The sequence below is a fragment of the Aedes aegypti genome, chromosome 3, assembly GCF_002204515.2.
Source record: "Aedes aegypti strain LVP_AGWG chromosome 3, AaegL5.0 Primary Assembly, whole genome shotgun sequence".
Taxonomy (NCBI): domain Eukaryota; kingdom Metazoa; phylum Arthropoda; class Insecta; order Diptera; family Culicidae; genus Aedes; species Aedes aegypti.
Genome location: NC_035109.1, coordinates 309,711,338 through 309,732,533, shown reverse-complemented (window position 1 = coordinate 309,732,533; position 21,196 = coordinate 309,711,338). Strand labels below are relative to the sequence as shown.

The 21,196-nt window shown below is 41.6% G+C and overlaps 1 protein-coding gene across 32 annotated transcripts in view; it reads left to right on the top strand.

The window, feature by feature from the left end:
- The window catches only part of LOC5573475 (patronin), a 345,347-nt gene that overhangs the window by 296,797 nt on the left and 27,354 nt on the right, over positions 1-21,196 (top strand). For 21 of the 32 annotated variants that reach the window (XM_021854707.1, XM_021854726.1, XM_021854719.1 and 18 more), the window contains 2 exons: positions 1,057-1,128; positions 18,931-19,032. The exons of 3 other annotated variants lie outside the window; for them this stretch is intronic. In XM_021854707.1, the coding sequence (XP_021710399.1) occupies positions 1,057-1,128; positions 18,931-19,032 (174 nt within the window). The remainder of the gene's footprint in view (positions 1-1,056; positions 1,129-18,930; positions 19,033-21,196) is intronic. 8 more of the 32 variants (XM_021854721.1, XM_021854708.1, XM_021854731.1 and 5 more) reach the window with 2 other exon arrangements.

The following is a 21,196-nucleotide window of genomic DNA, read 5'->3' as shown; positions in this document are numbered from 1 at the left end:
AAATATTCTTGTGCAGATTTTTTTCTAGTTCTTGACGATAAAGAATAAAATTTTCCATTAAGTCCTGGTAAACATGCATTTGTCATAAAGAATTCTTGTTGTATCCAACGGAATTTTCACCAGATCAAGATTTCTTTTAGGAATCAGCCATGGGTCAGTTCCAACGCATAGTTTTGAAGGCATTCTTTAAAGATAATGGGGTGGTTATATAAAATTTTGCCATTTTGTAAAACTATAGTCTTAATTTAGATGCACAGTGCACTGCCCTTCTACGCCTACTTGTCCCATGTTCTATGTAAACTTTATGGACCGCGGGACAAACATGCGTAGAACAGCAGTGCAGTTTTCGTTTATTATTTCAAAACTTTCCGATTTTCCTATGAATTGTTCCGACTGATAATACATACTAATAGATTGTTTTTATCAAGCCAGATATTTGGGTTTATTCTACGAGTGGCGTGAGGTGACAACTGTCGGTGTCATATAGCGAGGTGACAATTCTCGAATCGAGTGAAGTGACTCGCCGTGCAAATCAAATGGAGAGTCACTTCATTCAAACCGAGAATTGTCACCTCGCTATACGACACCGACAATTGCAAAAATCTTAAGTAGCACCGAACAGATTGTTTGATTCAGTTTATACTTATGCTATTCATGTTGAAGATTCGATGCCTCTTGATGACGTATTCCATACACATTAAGGTTGTCTGGTGTTGGTGTTATGCTTTCGCGAATACAAATGCTTGAAGTAGCGATAGATAGTAAGTTGCAAGTGTTCCCCCAGTATTGTCGATGTACAAATACCACTCCCGTAAATCCAGCCATCTCCCGGCAAACTGGACCTAACTAACCGATATTGTTTTCTTTTTCTTCTTTTTTCCCATCCACTCTTACTAATTGCACATATCACCCACTCGAATCGCGTGCCTCCGCAAAATATCGCGATATGGCTTTTCAAAATGTGTCAACAACGATTGTTCTAATCTTGTAAACTACAACAACCCTCGGCATCAATCACGTGCTAATCACGTACGACACAACACGCTATCTCTCTAGAATCACCGGATGAATATCCCAGTAGCAGCTCAACGCCGATAGGCCGACGAGGCTCTTACAAAACTGGAAGAGGTTGGTGGCGGTTACTATGTTTAAGATTAATTCCCCCTTTTTCTTAGATACTCACCTTTTCTCACTCACTGTATAGCTTTTGGTTACTAACCGTCGTTTTACCTAATTGAACCCAAATTGATTGAATTGGTCACTTCCAAAATGCATATGATTGACAGTAGATTGTAAGCAAATCATGTTGGAACATCGTGCATGACGCCCATTTTGATCGACAACACGCATATATTTATCACCTTCTGAGATTGAGTTTTGTATATTTTGATTTACTACTGCTTATTGCATGTCGATTGAATGAATCATCATTCACTTTCACGTTTTAGTTTTTTTTTTCTTATCACCTTTGCATGGTTCCTAATTGGTCGGATCAATGGCGATCCGAATTCACTTTAAATAAGGTTTAAGGAGTTATTTTTTTGATTTAGATTAGTTTTGTTTGAGTTACAAGTTAACCTTAGTTAGATACTGGGGTCATAATGACCCAAAATCGAATTTCAACCTGCAATATCTCTGTTGTTATCAAACGGATCTTTCTGAAATTCCCTGACTTTTAATATTTTGTGGAAACGAAGCGCAAGACCAAAAAATTTTTTTCTTAAGGTGATTCTAAGATGGCGCCACAAAAAAACAACTTAATAAGATACTGGGGTCATTATGACCCAGAAATGTATACCCCTATAAATCAGCGAAATATCAACCGAATAATGAAATTTATGCCGCATTCGAAAGATATACTCCTCAAGATTCTGATCACTACCTGGAATACCGGTTTCGGATCCAGTGGCCACCGGGAATCGGCTACGAAGGGGACCATGTTGGCCACGTGGAATTTCAGTACACTCAGTCCAGAACTCTGCAGTCATCACCAAATTGTATAAGATGCAGGCCATATAGGAATGTACTGTCTTCAGCAAACTTGCTTCGGGGACCAAGAACTTCCACATGGGATACAATTTAGTTCAGAACTCGACCACCGCGTGGCGCTAGCGTCGATATGAACTTCCGGTAGAGGCTAATTATGCGATAACTCGAGATTGCGAGCGCATAGAAGGATGCTGTCTTCGGCAAAGTTGTTCAGGAGGATAAGGACTTTCACATGAGATACAATTTAGTTCAGAACTCGACCACCGCGTGGCGCTAGCGTCGATAAGAACTTCCGGTAGAGGCTAATTATGCGATAACTCGAGATTGCGAGCACATAGAAGGATGCAGTCTTGGGCAAAGTTGCTCAGGAGGATAAACACTTCCACATGAGATACAATTTAGTTCAGAACTCAACCACCGCGTGGCGCTAGCGTCGATATGAACTTCCGGTAGGTGCTAATAACTCGATAACTCGAGATTGCGAGCACATAGAAGGATGCAGTCTTGGGCAAAGTTGCTCAGGAGGATAAGCACTTCCACATAAGATACAATTTAGTTCAGAACTCGACCACCGCGTGGCGCTAGCGTCGATAAGAACTTCCGGTAGAGGCTAATTATGCGATAACTCGAGATTGCGAGCGCATAGAAGGATGCTGTCCTCAGCAAAGTTGCTCAGGAGGATAAGAACTTCCTTATGAGATACAATTTAGTTCAAAACTCGCCGCTGCGTGGCGCTAGCGTCGAAATGAACTTCCGGTAGAGGCTAATTATACGATAACTCGAAATTGCGAGCACATAGAAGGATGCTGTCTTCGGCAAAGTTGCTCAGGAGGATAAGGACTTCCACATGAGATACAATTTAGTTCAGAACTCGACCACCGCGTGGTGCTAGCGTCGATATGAACTTCCGGTAGAGGCTAATTATGCGATAACTCGAAATTGCGAGCACATAGAGAAATGCTGTCTTCGGCAAAGTTGCTCAGGAGGATAAGGACTTCCTTATGAGATACAATTTAGTTCAGAACTCGACCGCTGCGTGGCGCTAGCGTCGATATGAACTTCCGGTAGAGGCTAATTATGCGATAACTCGAGATTGCGAGCACATAGAAGGATGCTGTCTTCGGCAAAGTTGCTCAGGAGGATAAGCACTTCCACATAAGATACAATTTAGTTCAGAACTCGACCACCGCGTGGCGCTAGCGTCGATAAGAACTTCCGGTAGAGGCTAATTATGCGATAACTCGAGATTGCGAGCACATAGAAGGATGCAGTCTTGGGCAAAGTTGCTCAGGAGGATAAGCTCTTCCACATAAGATACAATTTAGTTCAGAACTCGACCACCGCGTGGCGCTAGCGTCGATATGAACTTCCGGTAGAGGCTAATTATGCGATAACTCGAGATTGCGAGCACATAGAAGGATGCTGTCTTCGGCAAAGTTGCTCAGGAGGATAAGCACTTCCACATAAGATACAATTTAGTTCAGAACTCGACCACCGCGTGGCGCTAGCGTCGATATGAACTTCCGGTAGAGGCTAATTATGCGATAACTCGAGATTGCGAGCACATAGAAGGATGCTGTCTTCGGCAAAGTTGCTCAGGAGGATAAGCACTTCCACATAAGATACAATTTAGTTCAGAACTCGACCACCGCGTGGCGCTAGCGTCGATAAGAACTTCCGGTAGAGGCTAATTATGCGATAACTCGAGATTGCGAGCGCATAGAAGGATGCTGTCTTCGGCAAAGTTGTTCAGGAGGATAAGGACTTCCACATGAGATACAATTTAGTTCAGAACTCGACCACCGCGTGGCGCTAGCGTCGATAAGAACTTCCGGTAGAGGCTAATTATGCGATAACTCGAGATTGCGAGCACATAGAAGGATGCAGTCTTGGGCAAAGTTGCTCAGGAGGATAAGCTCTTCCACATAAGATACAATTTAGTTCAGAACTCGACCACCGCGTGGCGCTAGCGTCGATATGAACTTCCGGTAGAGGCTAATTATGCGATAACTCGAAATTGCGAGCACATAGAAGGATGCTGTCTTCGGCAAAGTTGCTCAGGAGGATAAGCACTTCCACATAAGATACAATTTAGTTCAGAACTCGACCACCGCGTGGCGCTAGCGTCGATAAGAACTTCCGGTAGAGGCTAATTATGCGATAACTCGAGATTGCGAGCACATAGAAGGATGCAGTCTTGGGCAAAGTTGCTCAGGAGGATAAGCTCTTCCACATAAGATACAATTTAGTTCAGAACTCGACCACCGCGTGGCGCTAGCGTCGATATGAACTTCCGGTAGAGGCTAATTATGCGATAACTCGAGATTGCGAGCGCATAGAAGGATGCTGTCTTCGGCAAAGTTGTTCAGGAGGATAAGCACTTCCACATAAGATACAATTTAGTTCAGAACTCGACCACCGCGTGGCGCTAGCGTCGATATGAACTTCCGGTAGAGGCTAATTATGCGATAACTCGAGATTGCGAGCACATAGAAGGATGCTGTCTTCGGCAAAGTTGCTCAGGAGGATAAGCACTTCCACATAAGATACAATTTAGTTCAGAACTCGACCACCGCGTGGCGCTAGCGTCGATAAGAACTTCCGGTAGAGGCTAATTATGCGATAACTCGAGATTGCGAGCGCATAGAAGGATGCTGTCTTCGGCAAAGTTGTTCAGGAGGATAAGGACTTCCACATGAGATACAATTTAGTTCAGAACTCGACCACCGCGTGGCGCTAGCGTCGATAAGAACTTCCGGTAGAGGCTAATTATGCGATAACTCGAGATTGCGAGCACATAGAAGGATGCAGTCTTGGGCAAAGTTGCTCAGGAGGATAAACACTTCCACATGAGATACAATTTAGTTCAGAACTCAACCACCGCGTGGCGCTAGCGTCGATAAGAACTTCCGGTAGAGGCTAATTATGCGATAACTCGAGATTGCGAGCACATAGAAGGATGCTGTCTTCGGCAAAGTTGCTCAGGAGGATAAGCACTTCCACATAAGATACAATTTAGTTCAGAACTCGACCACCGCGTGGCGCTAGCGTCGATAAGAACTTCCGGTAGAGGCTAATTATGCGATAACTCGAGATTGCGAGCGCATAGAAGGATGCTGTCTTCGGCAAAGTTGTTCAGGAGGATAAGGACTTCCACATGAGATACAATTTAGTTCAGAACTCGACCGCTGCGTGGCGCTAGCGTCGATATGAACTTCCGGTAGGTGCTAATAACTCGATAACTCGAGATTGCGAGCACATAGAAGGATGCAGTCTTGGGCAAAGTTGCTCAGGAGGATAAACACTTCCACATGAGATACAATTTAGTTCAGAACTCAACCACCGCGTGGCGCTAGCGTCGATAAGAACTTCCGGTAGAGGCTAATTATGCGATAACTCGAGATTGCGAGCACATAGAAGGATGCAGTCTTGGGCAAAGTTGCTCAGGAGGATAAGCTCTTCCACATAAGATACAATTTAGTTCAGAACTCGACCACCGCGTGGCGCTAGCGTCGATATGAACTTCCGGTAGAGGCTAATTATGCGATAACTCGAGATTGCGAGCGCATAGAAGGATGCTGTCTTCGGCAAAGTTGTTCAGGAGGATAAGGACTTCCACATGAGATACAATTTAGTTCAGAACTCGACCACCGCGTGGCGCTAGCGTCGATAAGAACTTCCGGTAGAGGCTAATTATGCGATAACTCGAGATTGCGAGCACATAGAAGGATGCAGTCTTGGGCAAAGTTGCTCAGGAGGATAAGCTCTTCCACATAAGATACAATTTAGTTCAGAACTCGACCACCGCGTGGCGCTAGCGTCGATATGAACTTCCGGTAGAGGCTAATTATGCGATAACTCGAAATTGCGAGCACATAGAGAAATGCTGTCTTCGGCAAAGTTGCTCAGGAGGATAAGGACTTCCTTATGAGATACAATTTAGTTCAGAACTCGACCGCTGCGTGGCGCTAGCGTCGATATGAACTTCCGGTAGAGGCTAATTATGCGATAACTCGAGATTGCGAGCACATAGAAGGATGCTGTCTTCGGCAAAGTTGCTCAGGAGGATAAGCACTTCCACATAAGATACAATTTAGTTCAGAACTCGACCACCGCGTGGCGCTAGCGTCGATAAGAACTTCCGGTAGAGGCTAATTATGCGATAACTCGAGATTGCGAGCACATAGAAGGATGCAGTCTTGGGCAAAGTTGCTCAGGAGGATAAGCTCTTCCACATAAGATACAATTTAGTTCAGAACTCGACCACCGCGTGGCGCTAGCGTCGATATGAACTTCCGGTAGAGGCTAATTATGCGATAACTCGAGATTGCGAGCGCATAGAAGGATGCTGTCTTCGGCAAAGTTGTTCAGGAGGATAAGCACTTCCACATAAGATACAATTTAGTTCAGAACTCGACCACCGCGTGGCGCTAGCGTCGATATGAACTTCCGGTAGAGGCTAATTATGCGATAACTCGAGATTGCGAGCACATAGAAGGATGCTGTCTTCGGCAAAGTTGCTCAGGAGGATAAGCACTTCCACATAAGATACAATTTAGTTCAGAACTCGACCACCGCGTGGCGCTAGCGTCGATAAGAACTTCCGGTAGAGGCTAATTATGCGATAACTCGAGATTGCGAGCGCATAGAAGGATGCTGTCTTCGGCAAAGTTGTTCAGGAGGATAAGGACTTCCACATGAGATACAATTTAGTTCAGAACTCGACCACCGCGTGGCGCTAGCGTCGATAAGAACTTCCGGTAGAGGCTAATTATGCGATAACTCGAGATTGCGAGCACATAGAAGGATGCAGTCTTGGGCAAAGTTGCTCAGGAGGATAAACACTTCCACATGAGATACAATTTAGTTCAGAACTCAACCACCGCGTGGCGCTAGCGTCGATAAGAACTTCCGGTAGAGGCTAATTATGCGATAACTCGAGATTGCGAGCACATAGAAGGATGCTGTCTTCGGCAAAGTTGCTCAGGAGGATAAGCACTTCCACATAAGATACAATTTAGTTCAGAACTCGACCACCGCGTGGCGCTAGCGTCGATAAGAACTTCCGGTAGAGGCTAATTATGCGATAACTCGAGATTGCGAGCGCATAGAAGGATGCTGTCTTCGGCAAAGTTGTTCAGGAGGATAAGGACTTCCACATGAGATACAATTTAGTTCAGAACTCGACCGCTGCGTGGCGCTAGCGTCGATATGAACTTCCGGTAGGTGCTAATAACTCGATAACTCGAGATTGCGAGCGCATAGAAGGATGCTGTCTTCGGCAAAGTTGTTCAGGAGGATAAGGACTTCCACATGAGATACAATTTAGTTCAGAACTCGACCACCGCGTGGCGCTAGCGTCGATAAGAACTTCCGGTAGAGGCTAATTATGCGATAACTCGAGATTGCGAGCACATAGAAGGATGCAGTCTTGGGCAAAGTTGCTCAGGAGGATAAACACTTCCACATGAGATACAATTTAGTTCAGAACTCAACCACCGCGTGGCGCTAGCGTCGATAAGAACTTCCGGTAGAGGCTAATTATGCGATAACTCGAGATTGCGAGCACATAGAAGGATGCTGTCTTCGGCAAAGTTGCTCAGGAGGATAAGCACTTCCACATAAGATACAATTTAGTTCAGAACTCGACCACCGCGTGGCGCTAGCGTCGATAAGAACTTCCGGTAGAGGCTAATTATGCGATAACTCGAGATTGCGAGCACATAGAAGGATGCAGTCTTGGGCAAAGTTGCTCAGGAGGATAAGCTCTTCCACATAAGATACAATTTAGTTCAGAACTCGACCACCGCGTGGCGCTAGCGTCGATATGAACTTCCGGTAGAGGCTAATTATGCGATAACTCGAGATTGCGAGCGCATAGAAGGATGCTGTCTTCGGCAAAGTTGTTCAGGAGGATAAGGACTTCCACATGAGATACAATTTAGTTCAGAACTCGACCGCTGCGTGGCGCTAGCGTCGATATGAACTTCCGGTAGGTGCTAATAACTCGATAACTCGAGATTGCGAGCACATAGAAGGATGCAGTCTTGGGCAAAGTTGCTCAGGAGGATAAGCACTTCCACATAAAATACAATTTAGTTCAGAACTCGACCACCGCGTGGCGCTAGCGTCGATATGAACTTCCGGTAGAGGCTAATTATGCGATAACTCGAGATTGCGAGCACATAGCAGGATGCAGTCTTCAGCAAAGTTGCTCAGGAGGATAAGAACTTCCTTATGAGATACAATTTAGTTCAAAACTCGCCGCTGCGTGGCGCTAGCGTCGAAATGAACTTTCGGTAGAGGCTAATTATACGATAACTCGAAATTGCGAGCACATAGAAGGATGCTGTCTTCGGCAAAGTTGCTCAGGAGGATAAGGACTTCCACATAAGATACAATTTAGTTCAGAACTCGACCACCATGTGGCCAATTTTTAATGAAAACAAAGAAATAAATTGCTGAAAGAAATTCGTGAAAAACTCCAAAAAGACCTAAACATGGATGAATAAATAAATTGATAAACTTACGCCTTGAGGAGTACTGGGGGTGTCTCTCCTAGGGAATAATTTATAAGGATGTCCCCGAAAAAAATTCTGTGGCGTATCCCTAGAAGAAATAAGAGATAGAATTTCGAAAGAAACTCTTGAGCACATTTCATAAGAAACTTCCTACATTTTCTTACCCCTACTTAAAAAAGTGCACGTCATATACTTTAATTTGAACGTAATCTTCTGCTTGAGTTGTGATTATCTAATCAACTACACTATTCTTCACAAGTTAGAGTAAGTAGATTTGCGGGCATGACTTGAAGTATAAAGATGTGAATGTGTTCGGATAGTGATAATTACCAATATTATTATTGAGATAATTAAAATTTTATAGTACAGTCAAACCTCCATGAGTTGATATTGAAGGGACCATCGACTCATGGAAATATCAAGTCATGAAACAGCATTCCTTTGGATAGTTGCTTCTAGGGACCATCACAGTAACCATGAAAATTTGTTTTTACTATGGTCCCATGAGTCGATATCGAGTCATGGAACATCGACTCATGGAGGTATCACTGTAAAATCAATAGAGTGTGTGAATTTGATTTAACGTAAAATTTAGTGCTGAAGTAGTTGATTTGATTCAGAATCGATTATTTTTGTGTGAGTAGAAATAATTAACAGGATAGTAACGCCAACATAAAAAAATCTTCTCCGTTACCTTCTGGACTTTTCTTTAGAATCAGCTTCTGCAGAAATTTCAACAAGAATTTGCATAAAGGTTTTGTATGATAACAATATTGGCAAGAAGAACTCAGAAAAACTTCATCAGATTATCTTGAAAAAAGATTTGTAAAAAAAATAGAGCAATTTCGCAAACACCAATGAAAAAATCCCAAAAATTTAAATTTCTCGTAGAATTCTATAATAAAGGATTAGAAGAATCAAATTAGACTCATGTAGAACTTCGAGGAGACTTGGAGCTGGAGGAATTCCAAAAATAGCTTCATTAGATGCATTATTAAAAAGTACGCTGAAGTGTTTTCAAACAATCCTCTTGAGAAAATTCAAAATTATCCTTTAGAAAAAAAAAATCAGACTATTATTCCGTCAAATCCAAAAATAATAACTTGAGAAATACCGAAAACAATTTTAAAATCAGATCGTGGAAGAATTCAATAAAAAAAAGACCTGTGAGGGAATTGTAAAAACTCTGAAGAATTCACTCCAGATAGATTTCTCCGGGAATTAATCCATCCTCAGGGAACTTTTCCAGGAATTATTGCATAGATTACTTCAAGCACTTCTCCAGCGATTCTTCCAAAGATTCTTCAAGCGATTTCTCCTCACATTCCTCTAATAAAAAAATAAGAGATTCCACTAAGGATTCCTCCAAGAAGATCTCTACAGAGATTTTTGCAGAATGTCAGAGGTTTCTCTAAGTAACATTTCTTCAAGGATTACTTGAAATATTTCCACAGTGAATTCTTCAGGCATTCCGCTGGTAGTCCTCTCAAGATTCCTCTAGGATTTATTTCTAAGATTTCCTCCAGGGATCGCTCCAGGAATTCTATAACGAATTATTCCAGAGATTCATTCATTCAATTGGGGATTTTACAAGAAATTATTTTATGAGTTCTTATAGGGATTGCTGGAGAAATTCTTGCAAGAGCCCAAGAAGTGATTCTCGAGGAAAGCTCTGGAGGAATTTCTTACAAAAATCCCCGGAACATCATATATGCTTTTCAGTTACGCAGTCTTTATTTTTTTCAACGTTCTATTTATAATGAAGACTGCGTAGACGAAACTCATATTTCATTTATATATACAGTCAAATCTCTACCAGTTCATTCCTGAAACGATATCTACAGGAATCCATGTAGAGATTTTTCTGAAGCGATCCTTGGAGAAATTCCGGAAGAAAAAGCTGGAGAAATCTCTGCAGGAATTCTTGTAAAGATTTGCATAGAGAAATCTCTGTAGGAGTCTTTGGATAGACTCCTGTACTGCCCATAACTGCATATTTGTAACATTCGACAAAAATAGGCATTGAGTAAATGGAACACCAAGTGTGCATTTTATGGCAATATGGGAAGAAACTAAAATTTTTAAAAATTGACAGGAACTCAAAAGTGCTTATTTGAGGCTGAAAATTGTACAGATAATATTGGGTAAATCGTCAGAAAATAATTCTGATAGAAATTTCTTTGCTTCTACATTACGAGGCACATGCATAATCTCAATGTGACTGTTATTCGGTTACAATTACCAATGTGACAAATCAACTTGGTATTTTTTTCAAATTTTCTAGAACAAAATCACAGATTTTAGTAAGTTGATCGAAAGTATACATCATTTGATGACTCTCCATGGTATTAACTTCAATTTGTCAAAAATGTCGAATGTGACAAATATGCAGTTATGGGCAGTGTAGGCATCCATGAAGGACTCTTGGAGACATCTTTGGAGGAATCACTGATGAATGGAGGTATCCCATGAAGAATCGATGTAGAAATTTTGCTGGTGGAATCGCTAGAGAAATCCCTGGAAAAAAAAACCCTGTAGATTTTTTGCTGGAAAAACCCCTGTAGATTTTTGTTGGATAAATCCCTGAAAGAATCCTTATAGGTATATTTAAATAGAAAAATTTCTCGAAAAATCTAAGGAGAAATATCTAAAGAAATCCATGAATAGATTTTCAAAAAAAAAAAATTATAGAGATTTTACTGTAGGATATGTAGAGATTTTTTTTAATGAAATCTATGGAGAAATTTTTAGCATAAGTTCTGATAATATTCTAGCAGGAATTAATGGGAGAATCCCTAGAGAAATTTCAAGAAGAACTCTTGGGGGAATCCATGGAGTATTATTGAAGACCCAGTACGATTCCCTGGAGAAATTCTTGGGGAATCCCTGGAAGATTATCTTGAGAAATTCTTGAGGCGTTTCATGAAATTTCCTTGAGGAATTCGTGAGTTTTAGAATACCTGCAAAAATTCCTTGTGGAATCCTTGTAGAATTTCCTCGTAGAATCATCCCTGGAGGAATCCCGGAAAAATTTCTGAACGAATCTCGAGAGAACTGCTTGGGGATATTTTTGTATGTATCCGTGGAGGAATCCTCGGAAAAAATTCTGAAGATATCACTAGAGAAACATCTTTAGTGATCCTTGAAGAAATTGTTTTAAGTGTTACTCCTGGAGGAATTCCTGGAGAAAGCCTTGAAGATGTCTGTGCCAGAATCCGTGAAGGCACTTTCCTGGAGAAATCCTTGCAAAAGTCTGTGGAAAATTTTATAGAGGAATACCAGAAGAAATAACTAAAAAAATCCCTGGAGAAATCTCCGGAGAAATTTCGAAGTATTCCTAAACCGAATCCTGGAGGAATCCTTGGAAAAAATCCTGAAAGAATCCCAATAATGATTTTTCTGGAGGAATCTACGAAGGAATCCCTTAAGACATTTCTGCTGGAAACCTTTGCGAAATCTCTAAAGAAATCCTTATACATATTTTTTCTTGTAGGAATCCTTGTAAAAATTCCATGTCAACTCCCTGGAGGAAGCTATTCCATGCATGGCAAACAAAAGTTCTTCCTGAAAGAATCTCTGGCAAAAGTCCTAGGGAACCCCAGAAGAAATCATTGTAGAGATTAAGGTACAGAATAGCATGGATTATTTTCTGGTAAAATCCTTGGAGGAATCTTCGAAAAATTTCGTGGAAAAATCTTTGGGAGAGTCTCTGGAGATATTTCGAGAGGATGAGGACAGAAGGGCATGGGTTTGTATTCCATCGGATGAGCTCTCGGTAAATAGCTGTAGAATCCATCATACAAATCATTTAAGGTTACTGGACTATATCCTTTGAATAACTCCGATGTGAACTACGTCTTGAGATCCAGATAACTATTTGGAGGAAATCCAGAAGGAAATACTGGTATAAAGTCATAAGATTCCTCCCGATCCAATTGAAAACTAAAGTGCACAGTTACTGCAACAACTTCTAAAGACAACTAGAAGTAATTTTTTTTTTGCAACTTCATGACGTTGTCTGTATCTGAACTCTTTTTGGAATTTTAGAAGTGACTACAATATAGTTAATATCATATCATAGAGCTCATTTTATATTATATACAATCGACTCTCCACAACTCGATATTCTCTAACCCGATATACTCTATAACTAGATGGATTTTCCGATTCTTTCAAATTTCCATACATTGTGCTCTCCATAAGTCGATATTTCTCTAACTCGATACCTCCACAAGTTGATGTTATGTGAGATGTGAATTTCTCTCCATAACTCGATATCTATTTTAATTTTTTTCTTTTTTGGGAAAACGTGATCTAATTTTTGTTTGAAGGTGAATAAATACTTACAAGTTGTAATGACATGAAAATGATAAAAACTCTTGTCAGTAAAAATAACGTGATTTTTTTAGCACTTCGAAAAATGTTTTCAATTAATAGTTTGTAAAATGCTATCAACAAAATAATATTGCTTTCTTACAAAAATGATAATAAAAATATTGGAAATACAAAAATTTGTTCCTTCGATTTTGTGTCGGTATATTCTATAATACCATAATTCTATAAGTCGATGGTCCCTTGAATATCGAGTTATGGAGAGTCGACTGTAGTTTATATCGTAGCATATATTTCATGTCGGATCTTGTAGTTCATATCATTTAAAAGCAATATAATGACGGGCGTCACGCGGAATTTACTACGCAGAATTAAAAAAAACTTTGCCGAAGATAAAACCTTCAAAAAAGAGTTCCTTCTGGAAATACATATAGACGCCAGCACCACATGCTGGTTAAATTTTGAACGTATGTTCATGACTAGTTCCTTATTCTCTCGAACAATTTTACCGCAGACAGCATCCTTTTATAAGTCGGGTCTCGGGTTTCCAGGCAAGAAATTTTTTTCGAGTACGTCGGAATCGGGCTTGCAAAAATTCGGATTTAGGTGGACTTTAGTAAGAGTTATGGTAAGAGTAACAACCAGAAAGCTTCCTTATGTATCAGAAACGATGAATTTATCTATTTTTAAAACTCGGTCTCGGTACAAAAAATGTTTAGGTTTCGAGTCAGATTCGGATTTGAACAGCGGTTTTTTTTTTCAGGTTCGGGTCAGGTCTGAGTATGGGTCGGGTCCGGGTTTAAAAAAATAAAGTAAGTCAGGTACGGGTCATGTTTGGGCTCTAAAAATGACCCATAACGCGGGTACGTCACAGTTTCGTGGTGCGTTATGGAGAAAAGATATACCATTGAACCAAGTCCTGACTGCTTCAAACGAAGAGAACAGGATGTTCGAGTAATGAAAGGAACACTTATTAGTCCTTGTTACATTTCAAACCTTGTTGAAAGTGACAAGTCTCGGTTTTCCCAGTTGCAGAGAATGATCGGACAATGATCGAGACAAGGAAAAAAATGAAGTCGAATTGAACAATTTGTTTCATAATCCTTCATTCATTTGATTCTCTAGTTTGAAGAAGTAGGGACTGATGCACGGACAATATCTGTGTAATATCTACCGAAATTCCATATCGACGCTAGCGCCACGCGGTGTTTGAGTTCTAAACTAAATTGTATCTCATTTGGAAGTCCTCATCCTCCTGAACAACTTTGCCGAAGACTGCATCTTTCTATGTGTGAGCAATCTCGAGTTATCACATAATTAGCCTCTACCGGAAGTTCATATCGACGCTAGCGCCACGCAGCGGTCGAGTTCTGAACTAAATTGTATCTCATAAGGAAGTCCTTATCCTCCTGAGCAACTTTGCCCAGGACTGCATCCTTCTATGTGCTCGCAATCTCGAGTTATCGCATAATTAGCCTCTACCGGAAGTTCATATCGACGCTAGCGCCACGCAGCGGTCGAGTTCTGAACTAAATTGTATCTCATAAGGAAGTCCTTATCCTCCTGAGCAACTTTGCCCAAGACTGCATCCTTCTATGTGCTCGCAATCTCGAGTTATCGCATAATTAGCCTCTACCGGAAGTTCATATCAACGCTAGCGCCACGCAGCGGTCGAGTTTTGAACTAAATTGTATCTCATAAGGAAGTTCTTATCCTCCTGAGCAACTTTGCTGAAGACTGCATCCTGCTATGTGCTCGCAATCTCGGGTTATCGCATAATTAGCCTCTACCGGAAGTTCATATCGACGCTAGCGCCACGCGGTGGTCGAGTTCTGAACTAAATTGTATCTCATGTGAAAGTCCTTATCCTCCTGAACAACTTTGCCGAAGACAGCATCCTTCTATGTGCTCGCAATCTCGAGTTATCGCATAATTAGCCTCTACCGGAAGTTCATATCGACGCTAGCGCCACGCAGCGGTCGAGTTCTGAACTAAATTGTATCTCATAAGGAAGTCCTTATCCTCCTGAGCAACTTTGCCCAAGACTGCATCCTTCTATGTGCTCGCAATCTCGAGTTATCGCATAATTAGCCTCTACCGGAAGTTCATATCGACGCTAGCGCCACGCAGCGGTCGAGTTTTGAACTAAATTGTATCTCATAAGGAAGTTCTTATCCTCCTGAGCAACTTTGCCGAAGACAGCATCCTTCTATGTGCTCGCAATCTCGAGTTATCGCATAATTAGCCTCTACCGGAAGTTCTTATCGACGCTAGCGCCACGCGGTGGTCGAGTTCTGAACTAAATTGTATCTTATGTGGAAGTGCTTATCCTCCTGAGCAACTTTGCCCAAGACTGCATCCTTCTATGTGCTCGCAATCTCGAGTTATCGAGTTATTAGCACCTACCGGAAGTTCATATCGACGCTAGCGCCACGCAGCGGTCGAGTTCTGAACTAAATTGTATCTCATAAGGAAGTCCTTATCTTCCTGAGCTACTTTGCCGAAGACAGCATCCTTCTATGTGCTCGCAATCTCGAGTTATCGCATAATTAGCCTCTACCGGAAGTTCATATCGACGCTAGCGCCACGCAGCGGTCGAGTTTTGAACTAAATTGTATCTCATAAGGAAGTTCTTATCCTCCTGAGCAACTTTGCCGAAGACAGCATCCTTCTATGTGCTCGCAATCTCGAGTTATCGCATAATTAGCCTCTACCGGAAGTTCTTATCGACGCTAGCGCCACGCGGTGGTCGAGTTCTGAACTAAATTGTATCTTATGTGGAAGTGCTTATCCTCCTGAGCAACTTTGCCCAAGACTGCATCCTTCTATGTGCTCGCAATCTCGAGTTATCGAGTTATTAGCACCTACCGGAAGTTCATATCGACGCTAGCGCCACGCAGCGGTCGAGTTCTGAACTAAATTGTATCTCATAAGGAAGTCCTTATCCTCCTGAGCAACTTTGCCGAAGACAGCATCCTTCTATGTGATCGCAATCTCGAGTTATCGCATAATTAGCCTCTACCGGAAGTTCTTATCGACGCTAGCGCCACGCGGTGGTCGAGTTCTGAACTAAATTGTATCTTATGTGGAAGTGCTTATCCTCCTGAGCAACTTTGCCCAAGACTGCATCCTTCTATGTGCTCGCAATCTCGAGTTATCGAGTTATTAGCACCTACCGGAAGTTCATATCGACGCTAGCGCCACGCAGCGGTCGAGTTCTGAACTAAATTGTATCTCATAAGGAAGTCCTTATCCTCCTGAGCAACTTTGCCGAAGACAGCATCCTTCTATGTGATCGCAATCTCGAGTTATCGCATAATTAGCCTCTACCGGAAGTTCTTATCGACGCTAGCGCCACGCGGTGGTCGAGTTCTGAACTAAATTGTATCTCATGTGAAAGTCCTTATCCTCCTGAACAAGTTTGCCGAAGACTGCATCCTTCTATGTGCTCGCAATCTCGAGTTATCGCATAATTAGCCTCTACCGGAAGTTCTTATCGACGCTAGCGCCACGCGGTGGTCGAGTTCTGAACTAAATTGTATCTCATGTGAAAGTCCTTATCCTCCTGAACAAGTTTGCCGAAGACTGCATCCTTCTATGTGCTCGCAATCTCGAGTTATCGCATAATTAGCCTCTACCGGAAGTTCATATCGACGCTAGCGCCACGCAGCGGTCGAGTTCTGAACTAAATTGTATCTCATGTGGAAGTCCTTATCCTCCTGAGCAACTTTGCCGAAGACTGCATCCTTCTATGTGCTCGCAATCTCGAGTTATCGCATAATTAGCCTCTACCGGAAGTTCATATCGACGCTAGCACCACGCAGCGGTCGAGTTTTGAACTAAATTGTATCTCATAAGGAAGTTCTTATCCTCCTGAGCAACTTTGCTGAAGACTGCATCCTGCTATGTGCTCGCAATCTCGAGTTATCGCATAATTAGCCTCTACCGGAAGTTCTTATCGACGCTAGCGCCACGCGGTGGTCGAGTTCTGAACTAAATTGTATCTTATGTGGAAGTGCTTATCCTCCTGAGCAACTTTGCCCAAGACTGCATCCTTCTATGTGCTCGCAATCTCGAGTTATCGAGTTATTAGCACCTACCGGAAGTTCATATCGACGCTAGCGCCACGCAGCGGTCGAGTTCTGAACTAAATTGTATCTCATAAGGAAGTCCTTATCCTCCTGAGCAACTTTGCCGAAGACAGCATCCTTCTATGTGATCGCAATCTCGAGTTATCGCATAATTAGCCTCTACCGGAAGTTCATATCGACGCTAGCGCCACGCAGCGGTCGAGTTCTGAACTGAATTGTATCTCATAAGGAAGTCCTTATCCTCCTGAACAAGTTTGCCGAAGACTGCATCCTTCTATGTGCTCGCAATCTCGAGTTATCGCATAATTAGCCTCTACCGGAAGTTCTTATCGACGCTAGCGCCACGCGGTGGTCGAGTTCTGAACTAAATTGTATCTCATAAGGAAGTTCTTATCCTCCTGAGCAACTTTGCTGAAGACTGCATCCTGCTATGTGCTCGCAATCTCGAGTTATCGCATAATTAGCCTCTACCGGAAGTTCATATCGACGCTAGCGCCACGCAGCGGTCGAGTTCTGAACTAAATTGTATCTCATGTGAAAGTCCTTATCCTCCTGAACAACTTTGCCCAAGACAGCATCCTTCTATGTGCTCGCAATCTCGAGTTATCGCATAATTAGCCTCTACCGGAAGTTCTTATCGACGCTAGCGCCACGCGGTGGTCGAGTTCTGAACTAAATTGTATCTCATGTGGAAGTGCTTATCCTCCTGAGCCACTTTGCCCAAGACTGCATCCTTCTATGTGCTCGCAATCTCGAGTTATCGAGTTATTAGCACCTACCGGAAGTTCATATCGACGCTAGCGCCACGCAGCGGTCGAGTTCTGAACTAAATTGTATCTCATGTGGAAGTCCTTATCCTCCTGAGCAACTTTGCCGAAGACTGCATCCTTCTATGTGCTCGCAATCTCGAGTTATCGCATAATTAGCCTCTACCGGAAGTTCATATCGACGCTAGCGCCACGCGGTGGTCGAGTTCTGAACTAAATTGTATCCCATGTGGAAGTTCTTGGTCCCCGAAGCAAGTTTGCTGAAGACAGTACATTCCTATTGACTGTTTAACGAGAAACTTGCGACGATCGACGCGCCACCATAATCCATGTAACGGAGGGTATTAGAACTAACTTGGAGGTGATGATTTCGCAATTTGGAGGTTAGAATCACCTCCAAACACTAGCGATTTTGCGGTGGGATGTTGACGTTTGATCACGAATATGGCCTGCATCTTATACAATTTGGTGATGACTGCAGAGTTCTGGACTGAGTGTACTGAAATTCCACGTGGCCAACATGGTCCCCTTCGTAGCCGATTCCCGGTGGCCACTGGATCCGGAACCGGTATTCCAGGTAGTGATCAGAATCTTGAGGAGTATATCTTTCGAATGCGGCATAAATTTCATTATTCGGTTGATATTTCGCTGATTTATAGGGGTATACATTTCTGGGTCATAATGACCCCAGTATCTTATTAAGTTGTTTTTCTTAACATCCGCGGAAGGTTAAATACTACCTCTTCACGCACATTTATTTTCATTTGATTGAGTTTTTCTCAATTGTACACTCAATTATATATTAATTTAAGATATATTTACTCATTAAGGGCTTTGGTTTTGTAATCTTTCGCGGTTGTCGCTCAACTAGTTCAGTACAATTACTTCACTTTTACTTAAATATGATAAGTTCTTTCCCAAGCAAATATTCAGTATTTTTTTATAGAAACACAACACAAAATTCTGAAGTAATTCAACTACAGAATCCCTTATATCTAAGTAAGAAATAGTCTTTGTTTTCCATTTTACGTTCCCGTATTCATCCTTTTCGGAAGCGATCAAATTTGTACAAAAAAGCCAACCTTGATGAATATGGGAACATATATGGGATGAACAATAGGAACCCGGTTACTCTACCAAATATACAGTGAACCAAAGTACAACAACAACCACAACACCAAAATACCCTAACAAACAAAAAACCATCATTCGTTGTAATTGTAATTGCAGAACCGGCGACGATCGAACGAGGTCGTACCTTATCACGTATCTCGCTAGCGAAAGGTGCCAATTTCCGGGGACGTAAATCCAACTCCCTGATGAATCTATGCGGTAAGGTCCTCCTCCAGCTTATACTATATCCCTCAGACACGAACACGAACCGGCTGGAATTCAGGGTGTGGTTGCGGTTTAGGGTTCCTTTTTATGCTTTGACAAAACATGACACAAGTTTATTCCCAGCTAAAAAGCAAGAAGACTGGTTGATATTCCTAAACAACATTTAACAAACCGGGTTGCAAACTTGTTATTGCTTATTGGTTGTTTATTTTTGGTTCCTAATTGGGCTTTCTGTGGTTCACATTTCGTTAATTTATACCCCATTTGTTTCAAGTAGAAAACAGCACATATTTGTGTTCACTTTATTTTATCAGGAAATCACTTTTTTAATAATCAAACCATATTTTACTAAAATACTGGTGCAGTGGGAACTAATTCACACATATAATATAGTATTGGAAAGGATTAATTCCAACGTTTCACTCAAATAACACTCTCATGTAAATTTTAATTTCTGTTAATGAAATTCCAAGAGCCTACCGTATCACATAATAATTAAACATGTACAAAACTACGTTAAAAATAAATGTGATCAATGAAATTTGATCATAGATGGCAATCAAGAAAAGCTTCAAAAGTACAACATTTTAGTAAATTTGAAAGAGTTAGATTTCAACATCAAACAGGTTACGCTAACGATATATGTTTGTAATTTAAAATAGGAAACATAGGTATCAACTAAAATTTTGTTTAGGATATTTTTATAGCAAAAAATATGATAAATATAATAGAGGATAGTGGGGTTAGATCGCCATGCTTAGCTATGAACTAATGATAGTTGAAGCACAGACAAACACATAGAATGATTTTATTTGGGCTTCGTGGCCTTGCGGTTAGCGGCGTCAGTCGTTTAGGCGTATTGTGCCACGAAGCGTGGGTTCGATTTCCGCTCCAGTCGGTGGAAACTTTTCGTCAAACGAAAAATTCATCACTGGGCTACTGGGTGTTCTGTGTTGTCCGTTGCCTAATGTTCAGTCTGTGCAGCCTGTGGCTGAAGACGGTTTAAATTGCCTTTTAAAAATCCATCGCGCATTTCTCACAAAAATGATCTTGTGGCCAAGTTGCACGAAACAATTATGTACAACAAGGCCTTCAGCAGAAACCGCTAGTATAAAACGTCAAACATGAAGGAAAACGATGCGCGCGCCTCTGGTTTTGAGTTATGACACATGTGAAATTTGAAATTACTGTTTAAAGCGTGGTCGATGAAAATTTCCACAGTGTTACATATGTTTGCTGTGGTCAAAGTAGCAATTGTTCACATACATATAAATTGGCAAATTATCCCAAGCCCCACCACTCTGTAACATTTTTTGTATAAAAATTTGATTTCTTTTAAATGAGCCGTATCAAGCGTTTCGGCATACTTAAATACCCCAAACTAAAGGTTCAAATGTTTAGTATTCCCTATTTTGAATAGGGTGCAGAGCTACTTGGGCACTTGGGGTTTTTCTCGGTCCAATTGTCTGAGACTTTGGAATAAGAAGCATGTCAATACGACGCATAATGTTGCCAAATATAAGCTCAGTAGCGTTCAAAAAATTCCACTGCCTAAAGGCCGATTTCTTCACCCCCGCTTAAGCTAAGTATGCTGTTTCGCTCAAGAAAAGTAAAGAAATTCCTTGAAAGGGTCAAAATTTCCTACAGAGAGCCCCCTTTGAAGTGACATTTCTTCTCAACTGCGTACTGCGATCAGAAAAAAAGTGATTTTCTTGACCATTTCTTGGGAGAAATTTTCCACGCATCGAGATAGGCGATTCTTTTTCTTGTCAGTAGCAAACCGGCCTTTAGGCTTTAAACTTAGTTTAATCATATGGGTAAACGGGGTCTACGGCTTAAGCGAAGGTGACGAAATAAGCCCTAAGTGAATCAAAATTTGCCAAGAAAAGAATACGGCTACCTATCTCGTGAAATCTTATTTAAAAGAAATGTTCTTACCTTGTGGTGGATAATTAGATGTTTATCCTGCCCATAAACGCATAATTGTCCCATGTGAATAGGAAATCAAGTAACATAACGTTTGAGAATATGCATCCTAATTATTCTCTTTGTCTTTGTCCGCGTTATTCCAAAAAACGACGTTAAAAAGACCTCGTATTTTTCGACGATTCATTTACCGCGAATTTATCGTTTTCATTGAATCATTCATGAAATCATG